Source organism: Ursus arctos, unplaced genomic scaffold (genome assembly GCF_023065955.2).
Source record: "Ursus arctos isolate Adak ecotype North America unplaced genomic scaffold, UrsArc2.0 scaffold_25, whole genome shotgun sequence".
Lineage (NCBI taxonomy): Eukaryota > Metazoa > Chordata > Mammalia > Carnivora > Ursidae > Ursus > Ursus arctos.
The window spans coordinates 34,074,390-34,099,731 of NW_026622930.1; the positions used below are offsets into that span (position 1 = coordinate 34,074,390).

Below are 25,342 nucleotides of genomic sequence, written 5' to 3' on the forward strand. Positions count from 1 at the left end.
CATAACATAGAAGGGAAAACCCACAAGGCTAGCTGGAGATTTCTCAACAGAAACCTAACAAGCCAGAAGGGAGTGGCATGATATATATTCAAAGTGCTGAATGGGAAAAATCTACAGCCAAGAATACTCTATCCAGCAAGGTTATCATTCAGAATAGGAGAGGATAAAGAGTTTCCCACACAAACAATAACTAAAGGAGTTCATGACCACTAAACTAGCCCTGCAAGAAATATTAAAGGGGACTCTTTTAGTGACCAAAAGTGTCAAAGAAAGGATCAGAGAAAATCTCCAAAAACAACAAAATAAACAACAAAATGACAATAAATACATATCTATGAGTAATTACTTGGTGGGGGCGCCTGGATGGCTCAGTCAGTTAAGGGTCCAACTCCTGATTTTAGCTCAGGTCATGATTTCAAGGTCATGAGATCGAGCCCCATGCTGGGCTCCATGGGGAGCACAGTCTACTTGAGATTCTCTCTCTTCTCCCCCTCCCCTCCCCCCCGCTCGCACTCTCTGAATATCTTAAAAAATAATAATAATTACTTCGAATATAAATGGACTAAATGCTCCAATCAAAAGACACAGAGTGTCAGAATGGATAAAAAAAAAACAAGACCCATCAATATGCCACCTACAAGAGACTCATTTTAGACCTTAAGACACTTGCAGATTGAAAGTGAGAGGGTGGAGAAACATTTATCACACAAATGGACGTCAAAAGAAAGTTGGTGTAGCAATACTTAGATCAAACTAGACTTTTTTTTCCTGTATTATTTTTATTCTGCTTTGGTATCACGGTAGTACTGGCCTCATAGAATGATTCTGAATGTGTTCCCTATATTCCATTATTTTAAGATTTTGATAAAGATTGTCATTATATTTTTAAGTGTTTGGTAGAATTCACCAATGAAACCATGTGCTGGGAGATTTTTGATTCATATCCTTTTGCATTTTTAGAAATTATTTTTTTCCCCTAAGTTATCTGATGTTAGTATATTACTGTTTATAGTAATCTGTTATCACACTATGTGTTTCTGTGGTTATCTGTTGTATTGTTTTCTCTTCCATTTCTCATTTTGGTTTTTGAATCTCTTTGTTCTTAGTTAATGTAGTTAAAGCACTGTCAATTTTGTCTGGTGTCATAGAAACCATTAAAAAGTGAGAGCCTAAGTATCAGTACATAAATAATTGTTTAGAATCATGTTTAGGTAAAGGAGTGAAAGAATATCAACCATTTACTGCATAGGCTCCAAAATAACCTTTTTTCAACTTCTTCCACAGAAAATGGCTAATCCAATGTTTTCTACCATTTTTCTCGTATTTGTCAATCCAAATTTTTGAGAAAAGACACTTGAAGCGTCATTAAAAAAAGGAATTTACCATAAAAAAACTACAAAGTTAGATATATGTCATTTAACAATGGTATGACAAGCTAACAACAATAACCTATAAAAAAACTATTCATAAAGACAAGAATGACTTATGGTCCACCCATCAATTTCACCAGTTCTTCTTACCACCCACAATATCCAACAAAATGTGATTAGATAACTATCAATGTCACTGAAATATTAAATATTTTCCCATAAGTCTATTTCCTATTAATCTAATAAAATTTCACCAGTATGATCAAAGTAGACCCACAATCACTTAGTCATTTAGTATTAGCCTCCAATTCTCCTTACATCTTCACTTCTCCCACACAAACCATTAAATCTCATTGGGGCTTTGTTATTTATACTGCTTCCCCTCGGTATAAGGATACGGTTCTGCACATTATAGAATACCCCAACACAAGAGCAGCTTGGCTTAAACAAGATTGAGGTTTATTTTTTCTTTTGTAAAAGTCATCTAGAGAAAGGCCATGTAGGGATGGTGGTTTCACAGTATCCTCAGGGACCTTCATGGACCCAAGTTTCTAACTTTCTCTTCCACCATTCTCCATGCCTGGCTTCCATCATCAAGATCACCTCACAGTCCAAAATGTTTGCCAAAGCTCTAGTTACCATGTCTTCAATAAAGGTCAAAGAGGAGAAACTGAACGGCAAAATGGGATCTCTTCCAGCAGAGTCACTGACCTTTACAAGCACACACATACATATAATATTTCTGCTTTTATCTTTATTGCCAGAACTTAGTTACTTATCTACAAAATACAGTATTTTCTTCAAGGTGTCAATGTACCTACCTAAATTAAAAAAATAGAATAAAAATGAGGGTTCTATTACTGTAGAAGAGAAAAACAGATTTAAAGTTAGGTAGAATACTAGCAGCCTGCATCATAAGTTCCTATCCATTTTTCATAGCTTCTGAGTAACCTTTGATGCTGGGAGAAATTTTATATCACATCTTTAATCAATACAGCTAATGTAAAAGCTTTCCCCAATAAATACTTTTACTTCCTTGGCTATCTGGGGAGTGTGGCCAATCCTAACCTGTACTGATACTACAACAGGTATAATAAGATTACAATTCTAAAGTCTTATTGGATAGGATTTTTCATCTATCACATCTTGTGCACCAGCTGGGATAGAAAAGTTGATTTGTTTTGTACAAGTGACCTAATAGAATGCTGCAACTCACTCTGTGTGTCTTGACCAATTAGCAAATCAATGGAGCTCCAGTGTGGTCTCTTTTGTTACAAATCTTGGATCTTATTCCATAGACACATCTGCTGCATGATCACAATTATCATCAATCCCATTATAGTGCCTCATTTACTGAACATGTAGAAGGTCCCTGTGCAAAGTGATATATTTATTCATTCAGGCCTTATAATAACCCTATTATGTTATTTTTGTCCTTTTATAGAAAATAATAATAGCAAACATTTATTGAGTGCTTAGTACGTGCCAGGCTTACTCAAAGTATTTTATAGATAAGCACTATTATTATCCCTAATTTACAGATGAGAAGGCAGAAAAGTTAGTAATTTGCCCAAAGTCACATAGCTATAGCAGAGCCATGGGGCACGTGGGTGGCTCAGTTAAGCATCCAACTCTTGATTTCAGCTGAGACTATGATCCCAGGGTCCTGAGATCAGCCCTTTTCCCACCACCCCCGCCCCCAGCGTGGAGTCTGCTTGGGATTCTCTCCCTCTGCCCCCCCTACACATGTGCACACATGAGCGTACACGCTTGCGCTCTCTCTTAAAAAAAAAAATAGTAGCAGAGCCAGGATGCAAATCCTCACAAACACTCCAGAGTCTACTCAATTAACTACTATACTACAATAATAAAAAAAACCAGCAGAGGTTAAGTAACTCACCTAAGGTCACAAGACCAGGAGCCAAGATTCACAGCTAGATCTATCGTCTTGACTTCAAATGAATCAAAGCAATATGGTTTGACTGACCGAGGGATTATTACTATTCAGGGGCAGAGTTACAAGAGAAAAACTCTATCAAAATAAGAAACATAATCCATAAATTTCAATGATAAGCAATTGAGGAGGATGAAATGCAGTGCATCCATGCTGCCTAGGCAGCAGTACAGGTAGAGCCACCACTTTTAGTAACAGATAAACCCAAAGCAGCTTTGGCAAATGTATCTAGTTTGAATAATCATTAGTATCTAAAAGTTCTTGAATAGATGTCTGCATTTTATATCTGCTGTCAAAAAATTAAAGAGTAAACAGTTTTTTGCTACACCACACTCAATGGATATATCTAGACGCAGCAATTTTTAAAGACATCGGGAAAAATATTTTAAGAAATAATAAAAAGTAACAGAATCGGACATTTTGTTGCCATCTGTCAGAACTAATAAATTTATAGTTCTTTTACCCATAATTACAACCCTGACTCTCATCCTTTGACAGATATGTAAATTATGCCTGTAAATTTCTTTAGTATTTTTTCCTAAGATTAACAATGTACAATTCTAATGCCAGAGTCAAAAATGCCTGTGTTCTCCCTCTCTATAAAATAAATAAATAAAATGAAAATCCCCCTTCTCCCACACAAATAAATAAATAAATAAGCCTATGCTAAGCCTTAGCACACAACATACAAATCACAATGCTACCACTGGTTCATTTTCAAACTCCCCTAAGAATTTCAGGTCTCTCTTCCAAGAACAGCACAGACACATAATGACTATTAGGAGGAGTATCTTGCACCTGGTACAGTAGCTGAAACACTGTAAGCATTAATGATGAATGAAGCTCAAGTCACCAATCGAATCAACCATGACAGTCATTCACTCTTTCATGAACACCTCATATCCTATAAAAAAAAAAAAAAATTAGGCTCAGTATATCGTTCTTTATCAAACACATCTTTTTTCCTAATTCCAGACTTAATGAGATAGTCTCAGTTAAGTTCAGACCAGTTCATGCTTATACTCTACTCAATGACCAATGCTTTTAAACTAACTGGAGGAATTTTAAAGAATTGAGCAGTACTAAACTTATGCTCTATACTACTGGATTTTCAATGGATGAAACATAAAACATATTTTTATTAGTAAAAAGTTACTATACCAGGGTGCCTGGGTGGCTCAGTTGGTTAAGCATCTGCCTTCGGTTCAGGTCATTATCTCGTGGTCCTGGGATTGACTCCCACATCAGGCTCCCTGCTCTGCAGGGAGTCTGCTTCTCCCTCTCCCTATCCCCCTCCCTCCCACTTGTGTGTTTTCTCTCTCTCTCTCTCATAAATAAATAAAATCTTTTTTTTAAAAAAAGTTACTATACTAAGAATTATGTTAAGGTTTTTGTTTCTTAGTTATACTGATTCCTGTTTAAATAAAAAAAGACAAGACAAGAAATGAAAGAATAAAACAGCCAGTGATCCTCAGTGAGGCATAAAAGTACCCAAAAGAATCAGGTATTACAAATCATTAGCATTATACCAACTTTAATTTAATGCATCAGTTGACTGGGAACTAATATTAGATGAAAAGCAGCCAAAGCAGCTTTTATTTATAGTTATGTGTGGAATAATAACAGAAATGTTGTTACTAAGATCAATTTAATTTAAGCAACATTTAAAAGTGAATTTTTACACATAATGGTATTTGAACACAATTTGAAATGGGCAGGACATACTACTTGCTAAGAGTATCATTCCTCATTTTAAAAGTGTTGAGTTCTCTACTTTTACCACAAGGGAGTAAATAGGATCCAGAATTAACTTCCAAATGTAAACAACTAGAAAACTGAATAAACTATATATTTGACTTTGGACAATAGGCAACACAAAACTGATTCCTTAAAAAAAAAAAAAAAGGAGGAGGAGGAAGAGGAGAAAGAAGAAGGAAGAAGGAAGAAAAAAGAAGGAAGAAGGAGGAGGAGGAGGAGGAGGAGGAGGAGGAGGAGGAGGAGGAGGAGGAGGAGAAAAGGAACAGGGAAGACCTATAATTACCTGGGATTCTTTCTGAAAGCACTTTTGAGATTACAGTATTCTTGAAGGGGAAACCCAAATAAAATCTAGTGCATTGCTAAGTTGAAAAGGCAGAGGTCAGAACACAAAAACAAAACAAAACAATTATTTGGGGGGGAAAACATCCCTGAAGTGAGAGAGCTATGCAAAGACCTATTTTTTAAATTTTAAAAAAGAGAGAGAGAGAGATACCCTTAAATTAACTGAATAACAATCTACATATGCATAGGGTGAAAATACATAACGTTAAGCAAAAATAAGTTCTGCGAAAGAAAAATTACCAGGTAGCTAAAGCTGAGTAAAATTATTTGATGATACTAGAGCTCACAGAGGGCCAGGAATCATTCAACTTCTTACAAACATGATACAGAGTCCTCACTTAATCCTTGGGACATTCAGTAAAGTCCCAAAGAGAGGTCCACCTTAGTAATGAGGCTAAGAGAGTACAAGAGTAAAGGTGACCTCTAGACCTGCCCTAGAAAACCTTAAACACATTAACACACATGGAAAGGGAAGAGGGAAGGAAATAAATTTGCTGCCACTGAGTCTGGCTCAGAAAAGCTCAGTCTCAAAACTCCCGCACCTGTAGAGTGCCACTTCGCATAAAATGCTAGGTTATCCCATGTGCAATCTGGAAGAACAGCTGCCACCACCACCACAGAAAAGGAGACTGAAATGCCATGAGGTATTGTCATGACCAAGAACAAAGATAAAGGAGGTGAAAACAGGTGCAGGGGTAAGAGTGAAAATGAACCTGAAAAAAGTTGGTGTGTAAACAGGATGAATAAGAGTATAACCAAGTAATCAAAATGTTGGGAAAGAACACCTTTCATGTCAGCCAGTAAATATCTTTGCATGCCATTATTTTTAAAGGCCCTAGTGTATATTACATTCTATGTACTACCATAACTTACTTAACATTTTCCCTATTAATAAATATTTGGTTTGTTTCCATTTTTTCATTTTTTTTAAAATGAACTATCTATAATGCAATGATCAGGACACTCCACACTTCTTCACTCCAATGCCCATTACTCCAAAACCTTTTCCACAACACAGAACTCATTTATTCAAATATTTTTAAGTGCCTATTATGTTCCACTCACTGTTCTAGGCAATCTAAGTTCCAACAGTGTAGGGACTAATTCTATTTTAGTCACTGCTTTATTTCCTGTGTTTTTTTATGATACATGCATTTTTTTATTATGCTAGTCACCATACAGGACTTCATTATATTTCCTGTGTTTAGTGGATTGTCTGGTATATAGTAGACTATCATATATGTGCTGAATGAATGGATGATTATGCTTGTTCATTCACCACTTCACTTTTTTAAGTGTTGACTTTGAAATTAGTTCAGTTTTCTTTTCTCTTTTTTTTCATTCTGCACAGTAATGAGCCTGTAAATGTCTTTATCACTCACAATTCAGGCTCACTACTGAGAGTCAAGTAAATGAATATGGAGGAAAAAAAACAGTACTACAGCATTACCTTTTGGAACCTCTGCTCAGCTGTGCTTAAAATGTTCAAAGTTCCTTTTGAGCTTCAAAACATCATCCATAGGAAATGTGAATTTAACAGCTAGCTGCATGTTTTCCTTTGGTCTAACATTTCAGTGGAAAAAGAGTAGTAACATTCTCCAAAAGGTCCAGCTGGCACACACAGAGAAACCTTAAAAATCCAATTAAACTGCAAAATTATGACTGAATTCATAAAAGATTTATATTGCTTTTCCAGGAAAAATATTTTGAGAGAGAGAAAAAGACCACTGAAATACCAAAACATAACAAAATGTTTATAGTCTGATCAAATTTTAGCTTTTAAAATTACCACAGATCTGTTGAGAACTTTATTTCGAGGTTATACATGCCTAGTCTGTTTTCTCTCATTTGGAAAATCCAGGTACTATAGAGATTAAATTAAAATCACAAACCTGGGAAGAACCTTGAGACATATCGAGTTCAACCTTCTGCCTTTTACTCATGTACACTTAAGCCAGTTTACATACATAAGAAATGTATCCACAACAAAGAATTACACAGCTCACAGTGGGGATGGAGATAGGAGATGTGATAAGAGTTAAGGTATGAGTCTGGGAAAAGCAATGTTAAATCACTCTAAGAATGTTTTCATTAGAGAATACTGTTTAGAAGAATGTCATGATCCAACTTCCATTTTAGTATGATCTCTCTAGAATCTATGCTTGAATGTTAAATGCATATGTTAAATACATATGCTTGAATGGAACATCCAAGTTGATTATGGTATGTTAGGGGCTGGAAGTAAGAAGGAATCCAGACTTAATGTTTCTTGAGTGCAGTAGTTTGGGATGCTGAAAAAGTTCTGGAGATAGTGGTGATGGCTGCACAATAATATTAAATGTACTTACGCTGAATTACAGTGTAAGTTAAGTACACATACCTAATCACATACTTAAAATGGCTAAATGGTAAATTTCATATTATATGTATTTTACCACAATAAAAAAGGACAAAAATATATTACTTTATGAATGACTTGCCCAAATAATACTTTATAAATGTACAATCACAGAATTCTAATAGCTCTTAATATTAAAATATCAAGAAAAAAGGAGTTAAAAATGTTTATTTTTCTATACGTTCTACACGTATCTGGTTTCTTTTTTTTTTAATGTTTTTTTATTATATTATGTTAGTCACCATACAGTACATCCCTGGTTTCCGATGTAAAGTTCGATGATTCATTAGTTGTGTATAACACCCAGTGCACCATGCAACATGTGCCCTCCTCACTACCCATCACCAGTCCATCCCATTCCCCCACCTCCCTCCCCTCTGAAGCCCTCAGTTTGTTTCTCAGAGTCCATAGTCTCTCATGCTTCATTCCCTCTTCTGATTACCCCCCCTTTTTTTATCCCTTTCTTCCCCTACCGACCTTCCTAGTTCTTATGTTCCATAGATGAGAGAAATCATATGATAATTGTCTTTCTCTGCTGGACTTATTTCACTTAGCATTATCTCCTCCAGTGCCGTCCATGTTGCAGCAAATGTTGAGAAATCGTTCTTTCTGATAGCTGAGTAATATTTCATTGTATATATGGACCACAACTTCTTAATCCAGTCATCTGTTGAAGGGCACCTCGGTTCTTTCCACGATTTGGCTATTGTGGACAATGCTGCTATGAACATTGGGGTGCGTATGGCCCTTCTCTTCACTACGTCTGTATCTTTGGGGTAAATACCCAGTAGTGCAATGGCTGGGTCACAGGGTAGTGCAATTTTTAACTTTTTAAGGGACCTCCACACTGTTTTCCAGAGTGGCTGTACCAACTTGCATTCCCACCAACAATGTAGGAGGGATCCCCTTTCTCCATATCTGGTTTCTTTAAAAAAACAAGTACCAAAAACAGAAACAAAACAGCAAAAAAACCCCGAAGTTATTTTGATTTCAGCAATACCAATAGTGCATGCATTTATTCTAACTTTGCAAACCTTTTGTCTTATGACAAAAATAGTTAAACGTAGGGATAATCAACATATCCATATGTTTTAATATTCACACCTAAATTCATCTCCACTTTCTCAGCAGAAGCTTGTCTGCACTTAAATGTTTTTTTGCGATTCAGTTTTGATTCTATTTTCTTATGTCTTTTTCCTTGCAGGTAAAAACTACGCATGCAAAGACTACTCCCTACTTTCTGCAACATTTTCAAGGCAGTTAACAAACAATCTAATAAGAAATACAGCATGTCTTGGGGCGCCTGGGTGGCACAGCAGTTAAGCCTCTGCCTTCGGCTCAGGGTGTGATCCCGGCGTTATGGGATCGAGCCCCACATCAGGCTCCTCCGCTATGAGCCTGCTTCTTCCTCTCCCACTCCCCCTGCTTGTGTTCCCTCTCTCGCTGGCTGTCTCTATCTCTGTCAAATAAATAAATAAAAATCTTAAAAAAAAAAAAATACAGCATGTCAAATAAAATGATAAACTGGGATTTCTTAAAAGTGATTAACATTCTGTATGCTAAATTATTTCCTAACCTTTGGGAAATGTGTAAGAAAATAAGTTAAAATTTACATTCATCTAAACATACACAAAAGCTAACACTACTGCTACAAGACACAAAGGCAATGATATTTTTCCTGCCAATTATAAAAACGACTCACATTCAAACAAATCTAACTGAAATTCATGGGAACTATATAACATGCTTAAAAATACAAACTCCCTAGTTCAATATAATATACCACACATACATCAATTTTTATTCTATGATGTCAAAGAAATTATACTGATTAACACATAAATTTCAACAATACTGATTTAATTCATAACTCTTTTAACATGATTCATTTATGAGACTCGACCTTAATTTACCAACTAAACTTTAATATTGGTTAATTAATTATTTCTCTGGTAATTACCAAACTAAGAAGTTTTCAGTACTGATTATTTTCCAAGACCTGCCCACAAAACTATTATTGTATACTGAAGTCTCACAAAAAAATGAAGTTACCTAAGATAAAAAGAATAAAAGCAAAGAAAGAGGTATATTCAAAATCAAGCGTTCGACTTCCTTAGTACCCTACACATATTCCTTCTAGAGGTAGCTATTTCAAGTGACACCAAATCCTTTGATCCAGAATTTCCCTACATTCCCAATGAATTACATTAAGCAAAAATTAAGTAAACTATTGTAGAGTCCTTCCATCAAACAACAACAACAAAAACTAGAGATGTATTTTTCCTTATTATGTACTTCTTAGTATATATTCCTAAAAATATATTGTGGATCTTGTATCCAAAAGATCCATCCAGCAAAACTCACATATTTATATAAGTTTTTAGCAGTTTAACATTCACATTCAGATTCAACAAAAATTTCTTAGACTACACTAGGAACTGAATTTTAACCACAACTTTATAAAATGGTATTAATGATCTCATGTTAAAGGAAAATGAGGCTCAGAAAAACAAAATAATTTGATCTCACAATCAGTGATTAGTGAATTCAAGAGGTGGAATCCAGATATTACTGATGCCAAAAAGAAGGAGGAAGAGAAGTAACACTTGTTCTGTGTCAGACATGACCCAGGCACTTGGCACACATTTTGTCACTTAATTCTTATCACTGCTTTGTAAGGTAGGCACAATCTCCATTTTGAAGATGAAGAAACTGAGGTAAGAAGTGATTTGACTTGATCAAGGTTTGTACAGAAAATAGGCAGCTAAGACAGGACAGAAACCCTGGAATTATACATTGATGGATTTTGTCCTCAAGCCATGATTGTGATCCAAGGAGGGGAAGTTCATTTGACAGATTTTATTTTTGTTTTCAGAGTTTTCTTTTTTTTCTTTTTCTTTTTTTTTTAAGAGAGCGAATATGTGAGCAGGGGATGGCGGGGGAAGGGCAGAGGGAGAGAATCTCAAGCAGGCTCCATGCCCAGCACAGGCCCCAGCATGGGGACCAATCTCACAACCCTGAGATCATGACCTGAACCAAAATCAAGAGTTGGATGCTTAACTGACTGAGCCACTCAGGTGCCCCTGTTTTCAGTTTTATTTGTTCTTCTATAGAAAAGGGAAGAATTTTACCAAATCCATTTTAATAAGAATTCTAATTCCTTTAGAGAATGATACCTCTGCTGGTAATCCCTGTAAGGTCACTATCATGAATCTACCAGGTAGACAAAAGGTAACAATGACACAGCATTTAGCATGCAAATAGATGTCAACCCAATATTAATCCAATAATCCAACAGGAAAACACTGAACGCCTTTTGTCATTAGAATAGCTTTCCTAAAAATCAGACCCTCTTGAACCAGGTGCCAATTCTTGAAACACTACTTTGAGCAACAAAGAATGAGTATTAAATTTTAACGGAAGAAGGTGAAATACTACTCCCCATTCTACCCAATGCTCCTACATTCCATTAATTTAAACCTATGATCCTGTTCCCCACTAGCATGGCTCTACAGGACAGCAAGAGCAGGGAGAAAAAGCCGGTCTCAGAATGGGAAAGAAACACCATCATTTCAAATACAAAATCAAACCTAAGTCATTTTCATCTCTCCTCGAGGAAGTTTGGCAATGTATCACTCAAAGTATCTGTCTTCTACTAGCCTATAAAACCTTCTAAAATTCAGCTGGAATATTCTCTTCCTTTATAAATTCTCACCTGTCCTTTCTCATCTGCTTCAGTTCTTACTCAAAATCTACTAAAAAAAATAGTAAGGCAGTCAGACATCTAGAGCTCTATTATTCAGTATCAAAGGTCAATAATTATCAAATACTGGCCAAGGCATGAAGGATTCATATTTCAGAGTAATTTCCAAATTTTGCTACATGGAACCAAACAGTAGTATGAAATATTCCTGGTAGCTAATGAATGAGAGAGTGCCAGGTAGGTTTCATTTCTAAAAGCATGAAATTCACATACACTCATTCATTATACCAAACTTGAGGCCAGAAAAATGTGTAAGTATCACAATAAAATCAAAGTTCTAAAATTCTTACCCTAGAATATGTAAGAGGTAGAGGGGAGGCAGGTGATAATTTGTTGTATTTTTTAAAATGAGTCCTCATCTTTCTTTTCTCTGATCTCGCTTATGATGCAAATCCTACAGGAAACAAATTAAAGTCTGAAATGAACTCTGAAGTTTCTGAATAATACCATTTTCATTCCTTTTCTTTTTTAAGATTTTGTTTATTTATTTGAAAGAGAGTGTGTGCATGAACAGGGGGAGAAGCACAGGGGGAGGGAGCACTAGGGGAAGGAGAGCGAAAGAATCTCAAGCAAACTCCCCACTGAGCAGAGCCCAAGGTGGGACTTGATCTCACAACTCTGAGATCATGACCTGTGCCAAAACCAAGAGGACACTTAACCGACTTAATCACCCAAGCACCCCCACCATTTTCATTCTTGAGAGGAATGTGTATTCTGCTGTTGCTGGATGAAGTAATCTACAAATCTCAAGCATATCTGCTTGATTGATGGTGCCGTTGAGTTCAAATATGTCCTCACTGATTTTCTGCCTGCTAGATCTGTCCATTTTTAAGACAAGAGTGTTGAGATACCCAACTATAGTAGTGGATTCATCTATTTCTTTTTGCAATTCTCTCAGTTTTTGCCTCACATATTTTGATGCATACACATTAAGGATTATGTCTTCCTAAAGAATTAACCCAGTTGTCATTATATAATGCTCCTGTTTATACTTGAAGATCTTCCTTGCTCTGAAGTCTGCTCTCTGTCTGAAGTTAACATAGCTACTCCAGCTTTCTTTTGATTAGTGTTCATATGGTATATCCTTTGATTAGTGTTCATATGGTATATCCTTCCCCATCTTTTTATTTTTATTCTGTATGTGTCTCCACATTTAAAGTGGATTTCTGTCAACACCATATAGTTGAGTCTTGTCTTTTGATCCACTCTGATGGTCTCTTTTAACTGAGTATATATAGACCACTAGCATGTAAACTAATTACTGATACACCTGGATTGAAACTAATTACTGATACACCTGGATTGATATCCACCGTATTGTTTCTGTTTTCTTTTCAATGCCTTTGTTCTTTGTTCCTGTTTATATCTTCCACTCTTTTTCTTTTATGGTTTTAATTGAGGATTTTATGAGATTCCATTTTCTCTCCCTTCTTAGCATGTCAATTATACTTCTTTTTTCACTTTCTTTAACTGTTGCCCTGGAGTTCATATTATACATGTACAACTAATCCAAGTCTACTTCATGAGTAGTGAAGTACAAGTACCTTATAATAGAATATTCTTAATTCCTCCTTCCCGCCCCTTGTATCATTGCTGTCATTCATTTCACTTATTTTTAAGCTACACTCATTGAATACATTGTTGATATTATTATTTTAAACAAATTATGTTATCTGTTAGATCAGTTAAGAATAAGAAAAATAAAAATCATTTTCAAGTTATTCAAAAGTTATTTCCCTTCACCTAATCTTTCTCTAATGTTCTTCCCTTTTTTAATGTAGATCCAAGTTTCTGGCCTACACAATTTTCCTTCTCTGAAGAACTTCTTTTAATGTGTCTTAAAAGGCGAGCACACTAGCAACAAATTTTCTACATTTTTGTTATCTGAGAAAGTCTTCAGTCTCCTTCTCTTTTAAGGATAATTTAGTAGGATACAGAATTCTAGATTGTTGGATTTTTCTCCCAACACTTCAAATATTCCACTCTACTCTCTTCTTGCTTGCATGATTTCTGAAGAGAAGTCCGATGTAATTCTTACCTTTGCTTCTCTATAGATGAGGTGTTTCTTCCCCTCTGGCTTCTTTCAAGATTACTTCCTGTTTGATTTTTTGCAGCTTGAATATGATATGCCCAGGTGAGGTTTTGGGGACACTTACCCTGCCTGGTGTTCTCCAAACTTCCTGGATCTGTGGTTTGGACCCTAACATTAATTTGGTGAAATACTCCATCATTATTGCTTCAAATATTTTCTCTGTTCCTTTTTCTCCTTCCTCTCCTTCTGGTATTCCCGTTATGCATATATTATACCTTTTGAAATTGCCCCACAGTCCTTGGTTATTTTTTAACTTTTTTTTCAAGCTCTTTTCTCTTAGCTTTTTTAATCATTTTTTTTTCTTTTTTAAGATTTATCTATATATTTTAGAGAGCATGATGAGGAGGGGCAGTGGAGAGCCTCAAGCAGACTCCACTCTGAGCACAGAGCCCGACAAAGGGCCTGATCCCATGACTCCAAGATCACGACCTGAGCAGAAACCAAGAGTTGGATACTCAACCAACTATGCCACCCAAGTGCCCCTCTTTGCTTTTTAATTTTATAAGTTCCTACTGACATATCCTCAAGCTCAGAGAGATTCTTTCCTCAGCCATGTTCGGTCTCCTAATAAGCCCATCAAAGGCATTCTTCATTTCTGTTACAATATTTTTTTATTTCTAGCATTTCTTTTTCTTTCTTAGAATTTCATCTTTCTACTTACATTATCCATCTGTTCTTGCACGTTGTCTATTTTCTTCATTAGAGCCCTTGGCATATTAGTCATTATTGTTTTAAATTCCTGGTCTAATCATTCCAATATCCCTGCTATGTTTAAGTCTGATTCTGATGCTTGCTCTATCTCTGTGAACTATGCTTTCTGCTTTTATCATGCCTTATAATTTTTTTTGTTGGAAGCCAGACATGATGCACTGGATAAAAGGAACTGTGGCAAACAGGCATTTAGTAATGTGGGGTAGGAGAAGTGTTCTATATAGTCCCATGATTAGGTCTCTGTCTTTTAGTGAGTCTGCACTCCCAAGTTATGATCTTCGCAAGTTCTTCTCAGTCCTCCTGCACCTCTTCCCGCCCCCAACCCAGTCACACACACACACACACACACACACACACACACCCCTTAGGTCAAAGAGGATGGCTAGAGGAGGAACAGAATGGCTGGAATTGGACATTTCTCTTCCCCTACACGGAAGGCTAAAACAGGCTAGAGTTGGGTATTCCCCTTCCTCCAGGTCAGTTAGGCTCTGATAATACCTTAAAAGGTTAGATACTGATGAAATAAGTTTTCTTTGGGGCAAATATTGTTGAGAAAAACAGAATGCCTTGGCGCATTTCAAAATGATTGCTTTCCCCCTCCCCTGTAGGAAGTATCAGGGCATTTTTTTCTAATGCTCACTGTGAAGACATGGTAGAGCTAGAGGTAAATCCATGAAAGTGTGGGATTCCTATACTTGGGCCCCCCTGGAGTTTCTACCTCAGACTTGTCCACACTGAGCCTCTAGCAATTCGTTAATTACATTTTAGGTTTTTTTCCTACCCAATACTGGTTCCCTTAAAAGGTCTCTGCTCCTATGCTCTGTTAGAATAAGTTGTCATTCTCTGTATTTGCCTGTCTGTCCAATCTGGGGATACCTGCTTTCCCTGTGACCTCACCTCTATGAAAAATCTAAGAAAAGTTGAAAGATTTTTCAGATTGTTCAGTTTCTTACTTACTGTTAGGATAGAGTGGTAACTTACATGCCAAACCAAAAACCTCTGAAAAATCTCCATTTTCAATTTTTACCTTCACATTTTACTAATTGATAAAGTGACATATAACACACTTATGCTACTAAGGAGAGAGGAAAACTACAGATCTGAATTTGTCTCAACGGCATATAAATTACCTAAAATATGACTGATCAGAGTTCACCCTATAAGTAATACCAAAATGCAAATTATTAAACAATACACTCTACCCTTTCTTTCTGAGGCAATGAAAACACATATATAATCAAAAATTATAGGGATCATTTAGATCCTGCATTATTATTACAAACTAAAATAGTTCCTAAATAAAGACCTAAATATTAGATATCCACAGGGGCTTTAAAAAAAAAAAATCTATCAGTAAAAACTGCAATTCACTGGTATCTTTGCTGCTCAGTTTGCAGAAAAATAAAGCCTATTTCTTAATTCTTAAAATAGAATTAGAATACCTTCTAAACAAACTTAAGTTTTCATATTCTTCCTCTGGAGGAAAAAAAAAATCAGTAAAAACCTGGAATTTGTATGTGAATTTGACATTTGGATGCCAATCCCAACATTTGCTACTGCTGTGGAATTAACCTTTATCAAAATTAATTTACTTAGAAAATTGGAGTCCACTGTATAGTGCTGTCTGCTGTTCTTATAACAAGAAATACAGCTAAATTTTTTTCCAAATTACACTGTAAAAAAGCTCATTACTCTTTACATTATTTACTTAAATTTTATTCAACTTTGTTTTAACATACTTAATCAAAGGCATGCTGGTTAAATAAGATGAAAATATCTAATTCACCTTAAGAAATTTGAAAGCATGTTGCAAATAAGTCCCCAAACATTGCAAAAATGTCAGAATAACCAAACCCAAGGGAACATACTAGCAGTATCTTCACTTCACATAAATGTAACTGTATTTTATTATTATTATTTCCACATCTGTAATGTATTAGGTACAACAGACATTTCTGAACCCTTAATATATTGAACAGATGGTGAACCATTATAAAATTAGGAACAAGGGTAACATCTTAAAGAATTATTAATAATGTTGCACTTCAGCCAGAGGAGAGCTAAAAAGCTGGACAAATACTTTCCTACAAGGATAATGAGGAATTAGGGTGAAATACATAGGAAATGATTTGGGGATGGTCACAAAAAGTATTGGGAAAAGTGACTACAGTAACAAGCTTAAAAAAAAAGTATACACATACACACACACACACACACATATATTAAAGCTCCTAGAAAAAAGATTAATCGACCCAAAAAGAGGTTGTCAAATGAGAATGAAGATGGATGCTTGTGAAAGATAGAAAAGAATGTTCTAAAAGTTCCATTCTTAATTTGCTAAACATAAAATATATTCTTGAGACCTCACATTCTTGCAATCCCAAAACAAAGTCAGTATTAACTACAACTAAGACTCAGTAATTGGCATTGTTTCTAGCTAAAGTAATAACCAATAAAAATGGAGCCAATTATGTCAGTTCACAAGGTATAAATGAAAACATCAAAAGCAAAAAAACAAAAACAAAAATTATGACTCTCTCACCATGTCAAGTGGTTACATATTTGTAAAAATAAACTATCCAGGTAAAAATGGCTAAGAGACAAGATAGCCTAGCAGATACAGCACACATGGTACTCCTGCTCCAAAAAAAGTCACGTGATTTTTAGAAAATCACTGATTATCTCCAGAGCTGAAATAATGTAGTATTAGTAGAATCTTTTGAGGAAAAGTGATAGAGCATCAATAAATAATATAGTGTTTTCTGGGTGAAGGAACACTACCTACCTAAAGAGAAAAGGATTTCCTAACTTTTAAAGAGAAAAATTTGATTTATTAATAAAGTTATTTTAATATTAACTGTGAAAAATGGCTTACCTTCCTTCCACTAGAACATAAGCTGACAAAACCACATGGTATTTCCAAAGGAAGATATTATTGCTTGAATCTCGGTCACTAAAATTATCACTGTTCAAAATGAGAAAAGAAGGGGGTAACATTAATTATCTACAATTATACATTTTCTTTGTTGTTAACATGAAACATATCTCACATAAAACCTCACAGGCCATTCAGATGAGATACACGTCCCTAAGTTTGAAATCTCTACAGACAGCTCCTTTGAAGACTGAACAAACAGTTAAAAATATTTAAACATTCCTGATCACTAAATGTGAATAAATTTTTTTCCAACTAAAATTTTTTTTTAAATATTTACTGTTCTCACACTACTTTAATTTTTTTTCCCCTAACAAAGAACATGGAAGTTCAACTATACAAAAAGGCTCACTAAAAAACAACAACAACAAAAAACCCACAAAAACAGGGGAGGGGGGATATTCAAACAGCTTCAAGGACAAAAAACATGTTTCACGCTAGATCATATTTACAGTTCCTCATCTAGAATTCAACTAACATCCAACTGCAGCAATCAGCCAAGCTTGGCAAATTAAAATAACAGTAATTTTGACAGATTATCTTCTATAAATATTCAAATATGGGCGTTTATGTACATGCAAGGGTCTCTATATGCCAATCAAAATGCTTTGTTTAGGATCCTAAAACTGAGCTTTTTCACCCTTCTTTTTTGTAGGAATCCCCTAAATCCTTAACTTTCATTTTAACTCTTTTCACCTCAGCTGATAAAGGGGCCAATTATTTCTCTATTCATAGTCTGAATTATCATCCATAGCCTGAATTAAAAATTTAAGGATAATATTCATATCAGACAAAAACAAAGTACATAGTATCTTTGAAAATCTAAGTCTGTAAAGAAAAAAAGGAAAGATCCAGGAATGGGGATGAGGAGCCTGCAGAGAAAGAATCTTGAAGAATGGCAACTGAATAAAAGATTAATGTTTTACACATGTAACTAGGTATGGCTTGGTAAAGTAAAATCCAAATGTAAAGAACAATTAACAACTTCATAAATTTGGGCTGGCTTCAAAGGTCCATTAAGATAAACTACCATTTATTTGGGGCACCTGGGTGGCACTGTCTGCTGAGTGTCTGACTCTTGATTTCAGCTCAGGTCCTAATCTCAGGTGTGTGGGATCTGGCTCCACACTTAACACGGAGTCTGCTTGAGCTTCTCCCTCCTCTCCCTCTGCCCTGCCCCTCTGCACTCTCTCTCAAATAAATAAATAAAATCTTCAAAAAAATAAAAATAAAGGATATCATTTACTTGGCTCAAGGCAAGACCCTACACTTTGATGACAAGTTTAAGTATATGCAAGTGTCAAAAGTGGGGAAATGCAATTAGTATGAAATTCAAACCAAATTCAATTTTTGAAATCCATAGATAGCTCTATTTAATCAAGAATAATGGCTCTAATGAAGGCACGATATCTCATGCATGAATTTATTAATTGTCCTCCTTCCTATCTCCCATTAGTCAGTTCCTCTTAAACATGTATGCAATTATGCAAAGAACCCAGGAAAACTACAAGTGATAGACATGCCTCTGCATCCAGAGCAGACAATGCAGTCAAACAAAATTATGGACAAAAATTCAACCTATTCAGAGGCATACGCCCTTCTGGTTCTACCTGGAAAGAAACAGCTATAAATCTATTAAGATTGCTTAAAATATTTCTACAAAGTTAAGCTTGCAAGAAACTTTTCCTTTGTGATCACTCACCAATCAACCACTCAAACCCAGGTCCAACAGCAGATACAAGCCAGACCAGTGGTTTTCAAAGCAGCAAAGGGAGAAGAAAAGTCTAAGGTAGGGACCAGTAGCTTTAGCCTCCCACTGGAGCTTGTTAGAAATGCGGAAACTCAGGCCCTATCCAGGGACAGACTGAATCAGAATCTGCATTTGAACAATCCCCAAATAATGCACATACATATTAATATTTGAGAATCTCTGCAGGAAGAAGAATATTAGAATGAGAAAGAAGGTATAATCTGTTCAAAGACTGGTTCTTACTGCAGGCCATTGTTTGGCCAATAAGCAATCAATTTTTAACCTCTGGTTTAAAGCATCATTATTCCTCCCAAATCTTTGTATTTTATTTAATATTTTATTTATTTATTTGAGAGAGAGAGAGTATGAACAGGAGAAGGGGCAGAGAGACAAACAGACTCCCCGTTGAGCAGGGAGCCTAACACAGGGCTTGATCCCAACTGAGCCAGTCAGGCACCCCTAAATATTTTTACTTTTTAAAGTCAGATGCTTAACCTACTGAGCCACAAGACTTTCCAAGTTTTGTATTTTAAATAAGGGATCTTGAAAAACAGAAACCTCTTAAGAGCCAAAGGAATTACTATCTAATAATTAAATCTCAGAGCCCAAGAAAGGCTGTGACAGAGTTATCTTAGAGCAGGTGGTCCCATCTCATGCCCCTGAATCACATTAACTAGACAAGTTAATTTAATAACAACTTTCATTCTAAATCCTAGACTCTAAGAGCATGCAGGAGTCCCAGTAGCTATGAAAGAGACCAAGAGACCAAAAGCCCATGCCGTCATGTAACCAGAAGGGAAGAAAGCTGCATGTGCTCATTATTCAGCTATTGTCTTTTAGCTCCAAATCCACCCTTTAATACTCAGCATAGTGATGCTGAAAATAGAACTCTGGAAACTACTTTTCTCTTTTGCCAGCCAGCTTCCTCACACTGCCAAAAGGGCACTAGAAGGAGAAACTTGCTTTTTCCAGTCAGCACTGCCCCAGGATAGGCCCTCTACTCCAGCAGGAGCAGTTGGTGACAGCCACCAATTTTTCCAGCGCTCTCAGAAATAGCAGCAGCAGCAGCCAGGCAGTACTCCCTCCAGAGGTTTTGAGCCCCAACTCTACTCCTAAGCCCTTTTTTGTTCTCCTAGTATTGATGGTTGTGGCTTTCTGCAATTATTGTCTCTGTATTACTCCAGTGTTCCCCTTTTGCTTTTTTAACCCTCCCACACCTGTACAATCCATTCACTATATTAAATTTTCTTGGCAGAAAGATCTAGTGTACATTGTTTCCCTGTCCAGATTTTAACTGTTACATCATGGCTACATAGAATAAAATCCAGCATGATCACAATGACTTTGGAAAACTATTTTCTGAAAACGTGATAGTCTAATATTTACTGCCTCACCCCCAAAATTGGTGCAAGATGGGAAATGGATGCAAGAAGCATGGTTGAAAAAGATGAGGAAACACAACTTAAGAAAGTAATATACTGGGGGCGCCTGGGCGGTTCAGTTGGTTACATGTCTGCCTTCAGCTCAGGTCATGATCCCATCCTCCTGGGACCAAGCCCCGCATCGGGCTCCCTGCTCAGCCAGGAGCCTGCTTCTCCCTCTCCCTCTGCCTGGCACCTCCCCGCCCCTTGTGTGTGCACACACACTCTCTCTCTGTGTCAAATAAATAAATAAAATCTTTTAAAAAAAAAGAAAGTAATATATTGAAAAAATATCGACAGAAAGAAAACACATTTTAGTCCCCAGAAATATAAAGAAAAGGCCAATAAAAAGTCTAAAACAAATATAGTTTTCCACTTTCCATAATAAAAATCACAAAATTTAAGAAGTGGAAGGAATTCATTCTTTTGCCTCTGGCATTGTTGTTTTATTAAAGTAGTTTTATACTGAGTTTGACTTATCATACTTTCAGGAGGCCATTGACAAATTAGGGAGAGGTCAAAGAAATTACCAAAAAAATGATGAAAGCAACAAGCAATAGGATGCATGAGGAGACATTCAAGGAGTCACACTTCTTAGTCCAGGCCAGTAAAAGAAAACTTCAGGATGTTAGCTGCCTTCCAGTTAAAGAGCTCTAACCAGCTGTGCTTCATCCTCCCTACAGATGCTTCAAATGATAGGAGATAAAGGAAGACATGAAATGGAGCTTCTTAGCTTACTGACTCTCCTTTGAATCACTAATATAGTAGCTCTTAATGCTGTTTACACATGAGAATGAATTGTAACATTTTTTACAAAAATAATAAAATAGTAGTAATGATGACGATGCTCAGAACACAATGCCAGAGATCTGATTTAACTGGTCTGAGATGGAGCCTAGGCATATTAAAAACAAAAACAAAACGAAACAAAAAAAAAACCAGGGGCACCTGGCTGGCTCAGTCAGTAGAGTGTGTGACTCTTGCTCTCGCAGTTGTGAGTTGAATCCTTCATTGGGTATAGAGATAACTTAAAAATAAAATCTTAAAAAAAAACAAACACTCAAGTGTTTATAAAGTACTCACAGAGGGACTGAGAACCGCTTATTGGAACATTCCATAACTTTAATACTCAAGGTACGGTCAAGGACTTAGCTACATCCAGATTACCAGTGGAGCTTATTAAACAGGGAGCTTCTCCTGTCTTACTAAGATCTAACAAGATCCCTGAATAATCTGTATGCACATTAAAGTTTGAAAAAAAACATCATTCTGTAACAGTATGAAAAGGGTTTGAGAGTTTGTATGTCCAAACTCCAACCTAAAAATAACTAAGTTGAATTTTTTTTAAGTTTTAAACAGTTTTACTTTTTTTTTTTTTAAGTAACCTCTACACCAAACCTGGGGCTTGAACTCACGCATGCTCCCCCAACTTAGCCAGTCAGGCACCCCTAAATGTTTTTACTTTTAAAGTCTACTAGAGTTTACTAAGAATACAATTTTAGTAAGTGAATAACTTTTAATAATATTTAATAATAACTAATATTTATTCAGCCTATACAATTTGTAGGCATTGTTCTTTACAAAATGATTTAATCCTCAACATATGGCTATAAAGTAGATAATTTTACAATCCCTGTTTTACAGATAAGAAAACTCAGGCAAAGTTATATAAAATAAATAGCTCGCCTCAGGTCATACAATTAGTAAGTGGCAAAGCTGAGAATTGAACTCAGATAGCCTTAGCTTAAACTTAACCATAAAATAATACTTATTATTTACCAATACCATCCCGAAACATTCAGGAGAAAAGTATAATTATAGGTAATAACACTATAAGAGTAAAGGAAAAAAATCAGTGTGCTTTTCTCTGGTTTAAAAAAAAAAAGGATCAACAGAGTTATAATAGTGCTATAGTTACATCAACACTGTTATGAGTCTGTGGCCTGCACTTAAAACAGAGAGGAACATGACAGAGAGGACAATAACTCAGGAGGTTGCTTATAATGCCAACACCGTCAATATTTTAGGATAAAATATTGCATGTGAGACTATCCCATGGAAAAAATTTTGGTAATAATCACTTTGCTATCTACATTTGGGAAACAACTGAAAGCCCATATTAGGAGATATATTCTCCTCAGTGCCTCCTTAATTCACCCCTATAACTGCTCCTACCACCACTATTACCACCACCCTCAGAAAAGTAAATTATGAAAGGCTATGATTATTTTTCACAATGAAACAGATATGACATAAATTCACTGATTTTTCTCTTCTGTACTACACTGCTCCTAACTTCTCAAAAGGTCCACTCTCTGCTTCTGTCATAACAGAAGTAAAAATTTCAGTCCCAGTAAGACCCAAATGTTACTTTTGAAAATACTGAAGACAACTTTTAAAGAAGTCAGAGGCTATTAGTTTAAGGTCTACTAGTAAGTTGTAATAATTCATGAGAATTCTAAATAGCATGATAGAATAGCCAAAGTTCTCAAAGGTAAATAATGTAATTTACCAGCAAATGGATTGAATTTAAAATATGTAAAATTATATCCTATGAGTATTTAAAGCAAAGCAACAATTTCTAAGATGACTTAAATTCATTCAGACCAAGCAACTTCATTCAGTCCTAAAAAAATAAAAAAGTATGCAGTACCTTTTTCATTAACAATGACAAAGCTCTGGTGACCCAGTTGCTGAGAATGAACAAAACTATAGATATTAAAAATAGAGTTGCTTAACCCATAAGAGCTATTAAAGTGGATGCTAGAACCAGAAAGATTTGAAGACTAAAAATACCAAAGCAAAGACTCACTGAAATACACTCCTCTAAACACCTAAGTATAAAACTATGACTTGAAGCAAGTCATTGGTTCCTTTGGGTGAGGTTTTACCTGAAGAATCTAAGAAAACTGAGGTCCAGGGAGCCTGGCGGCTCAGTCAATTAAGGGTCCAACTCTTGATTTCAGCTCATGTCATGATCTTGGAGTCATGAGATAGAATACTGTACTCGATGCATGGAGTCTGCTTAAGATTCTCTCCCTCTCCCTCACCACCCTCCCCTCCCTTCCCCTCTCTCTTTCTCTCAAGGAAAAAAAAAAAAGAAAGAAAGAAAGAAAAAAAGAAAGCTAATGTCCATGTCCACAGTAGGGATGCAACCTGATTTCCCAAAGAATGGAGTCAGAGTCTCAGGAAGCCAACGCTGACAAAACCCAAAAGAAGCATGTTTTTAAGAGGCAAAGCAACTGTCAAAAAACACAGAAGCGGAGTATTCCTGATATGACTCTTTTCATTAACTAATATGACTAACAAAATTACCCATACCAAAACTCCTTGAAAATTTCCATCAGGCTTTAATAATCCATATTACTTATGTAAATTATTTGTAGTTATTTTTTCCTTCTAGTTAAAACCAGAAAATCACTCTCTTCATAGGTCCACCTATCTTCATAATAGCATGTGTTCTCAGTCTACCTTCCTTTGCTACCCTATTCCAAAAGACTACATTATTTGAATAATAAAGTAAAATATGATCTATTTACAACAAAGTAAAATATACCTCAAATAAGTTATATTTACTAAATATGAGTCGAATGACTAATCACTACTCCTACCCTCATAACACAGAAAAATCATATTTATTATACATCATGAGTAAAATTTAAATGAAAAAAAAATTACTACCTCCATCACCAATAAAAAAGAAAACTTATTGTATCAAAGAAAAATAACTATTTAAAAATCATTTGAATCATTTTTTCATCAGGAAGAATAAACTTAAAAAGATGATTCTCAACTTCATTGTGAATTAGTATTACATATTAAGCCCATAAAATTGTAGGGTGGGCCCATGACCAGAGATTCTGAATCATAAAGTCTGACTTTCTAAGATGAACCCAAAACTATACATTTTAACAAGCTTCCTAAGTAATTATGATGCAGATTATCCTTGAATTACGCTTCACCTTCAAACCACTCTCAACTTCCCTACAAGTCCTTTAGGTCTGATCAGACTACCCACTCCTATCCCTCATCTTAAGAGCTTTGACTTCTGATTAAACTACATCCTTGGAACTAACACAGAGAAAAAAATAATAGCAACCAGTTGTTGGACATATATTATTATGGCATGAACTTTATATAATATTACAGATACAAGAATTAAATGATATATTGCATGTAGTCTACTAACAGTTTCTGGCTAAGATAAATAAATGCTCATTAAACTAGCTGCTAGCTGAAACTAATATTCACACAAAACTCTGCATATGGATGTTTACAGCAGCTTTATTCATTATGATAACCAAAATTAAGTATGGATTAATGAGTGAACTACTTTATATTAAGGAATGTTCTGATAAATTTAATACTTGATATTTAAAGAGTATTTAATGTTTTCACAGCACTTTACAAATTAGCAGTAACTCCACGATGAGGGTATGACTGCTAACATTCCAGCAGACAATATGAATAGACAGGTAAATGAAATCCAGTCTAAGTCATTAAGCTGTTTAACTCAAAAAGATTACAAACCGTCTCATGACTTCCCACAACGAAGGGTTGTAATCCTTAGTTAAGAGTATAAGAAGCTACAAGGTGATGAATTCAAAGCAACCAGGAGACTTCTATATCTCATCCACACAAAACATGAACATAATAAATATGCAATTCAAAGTTCTCCTTCATGATGCTTTCTACTCAAACTTTGTAAAATCTGCTTATGTTCCTAATGATTAAGTTTTTTGTATGAATCATTTATTTTTTAAAACATTCTGGACCTCTTCTCAAAGCATCTGTTTTCCACTCCTCTCAGTGCCTCCCAAATGGCCATCATTTTCTTTCTCCCATTTC

At 35.6% G+C, this 25,342-nt stretch overlaps 1 protein-coding gene across 23 annotated transcripts in view; it reads right to left on the reverse strand.

Annotated features, from left to right (window-relative positions):
- FUT8 (fucosyltransferase 8) overlaps nucleotides 1–25,342 on the reverse strand; it is a 282,852-nt gene that overhangs the window by 167,137 nt on the left and 90,373 nt on the right. For 5 of the 23 annotated variants that reach the window (XM_057318424.1, XM_057318426.1, XM_057318425.1 and 2 more), the window contains one exon: nucleotides 17,264–17,353. The exons of 6 other annotated variants lie outside the window; for them this stretch is intronic. In XM_057318424.1, the coding sequence (XP_057174407.1) occupies nucleotides 17,264–17,353 (90 nt within the window). Of the gene's footprint in view, nucleotides 1–2,586; nucleotides 2,743–3,270; nucleotides 3,403–4,122; nucleotides 4,229–6,874; nucleotides 7,055–11,875; nucleotides 11,980–17,263; nucleotides 17,354–21,024; nucleotides 21,181–25,342 lie in introns of those variants that run through there. 12 more of the 23 variants (XM_057318408.1, XM_057318422.1, XM_057318409.1 and 9 more) reach the window with 10 other exon arrangements.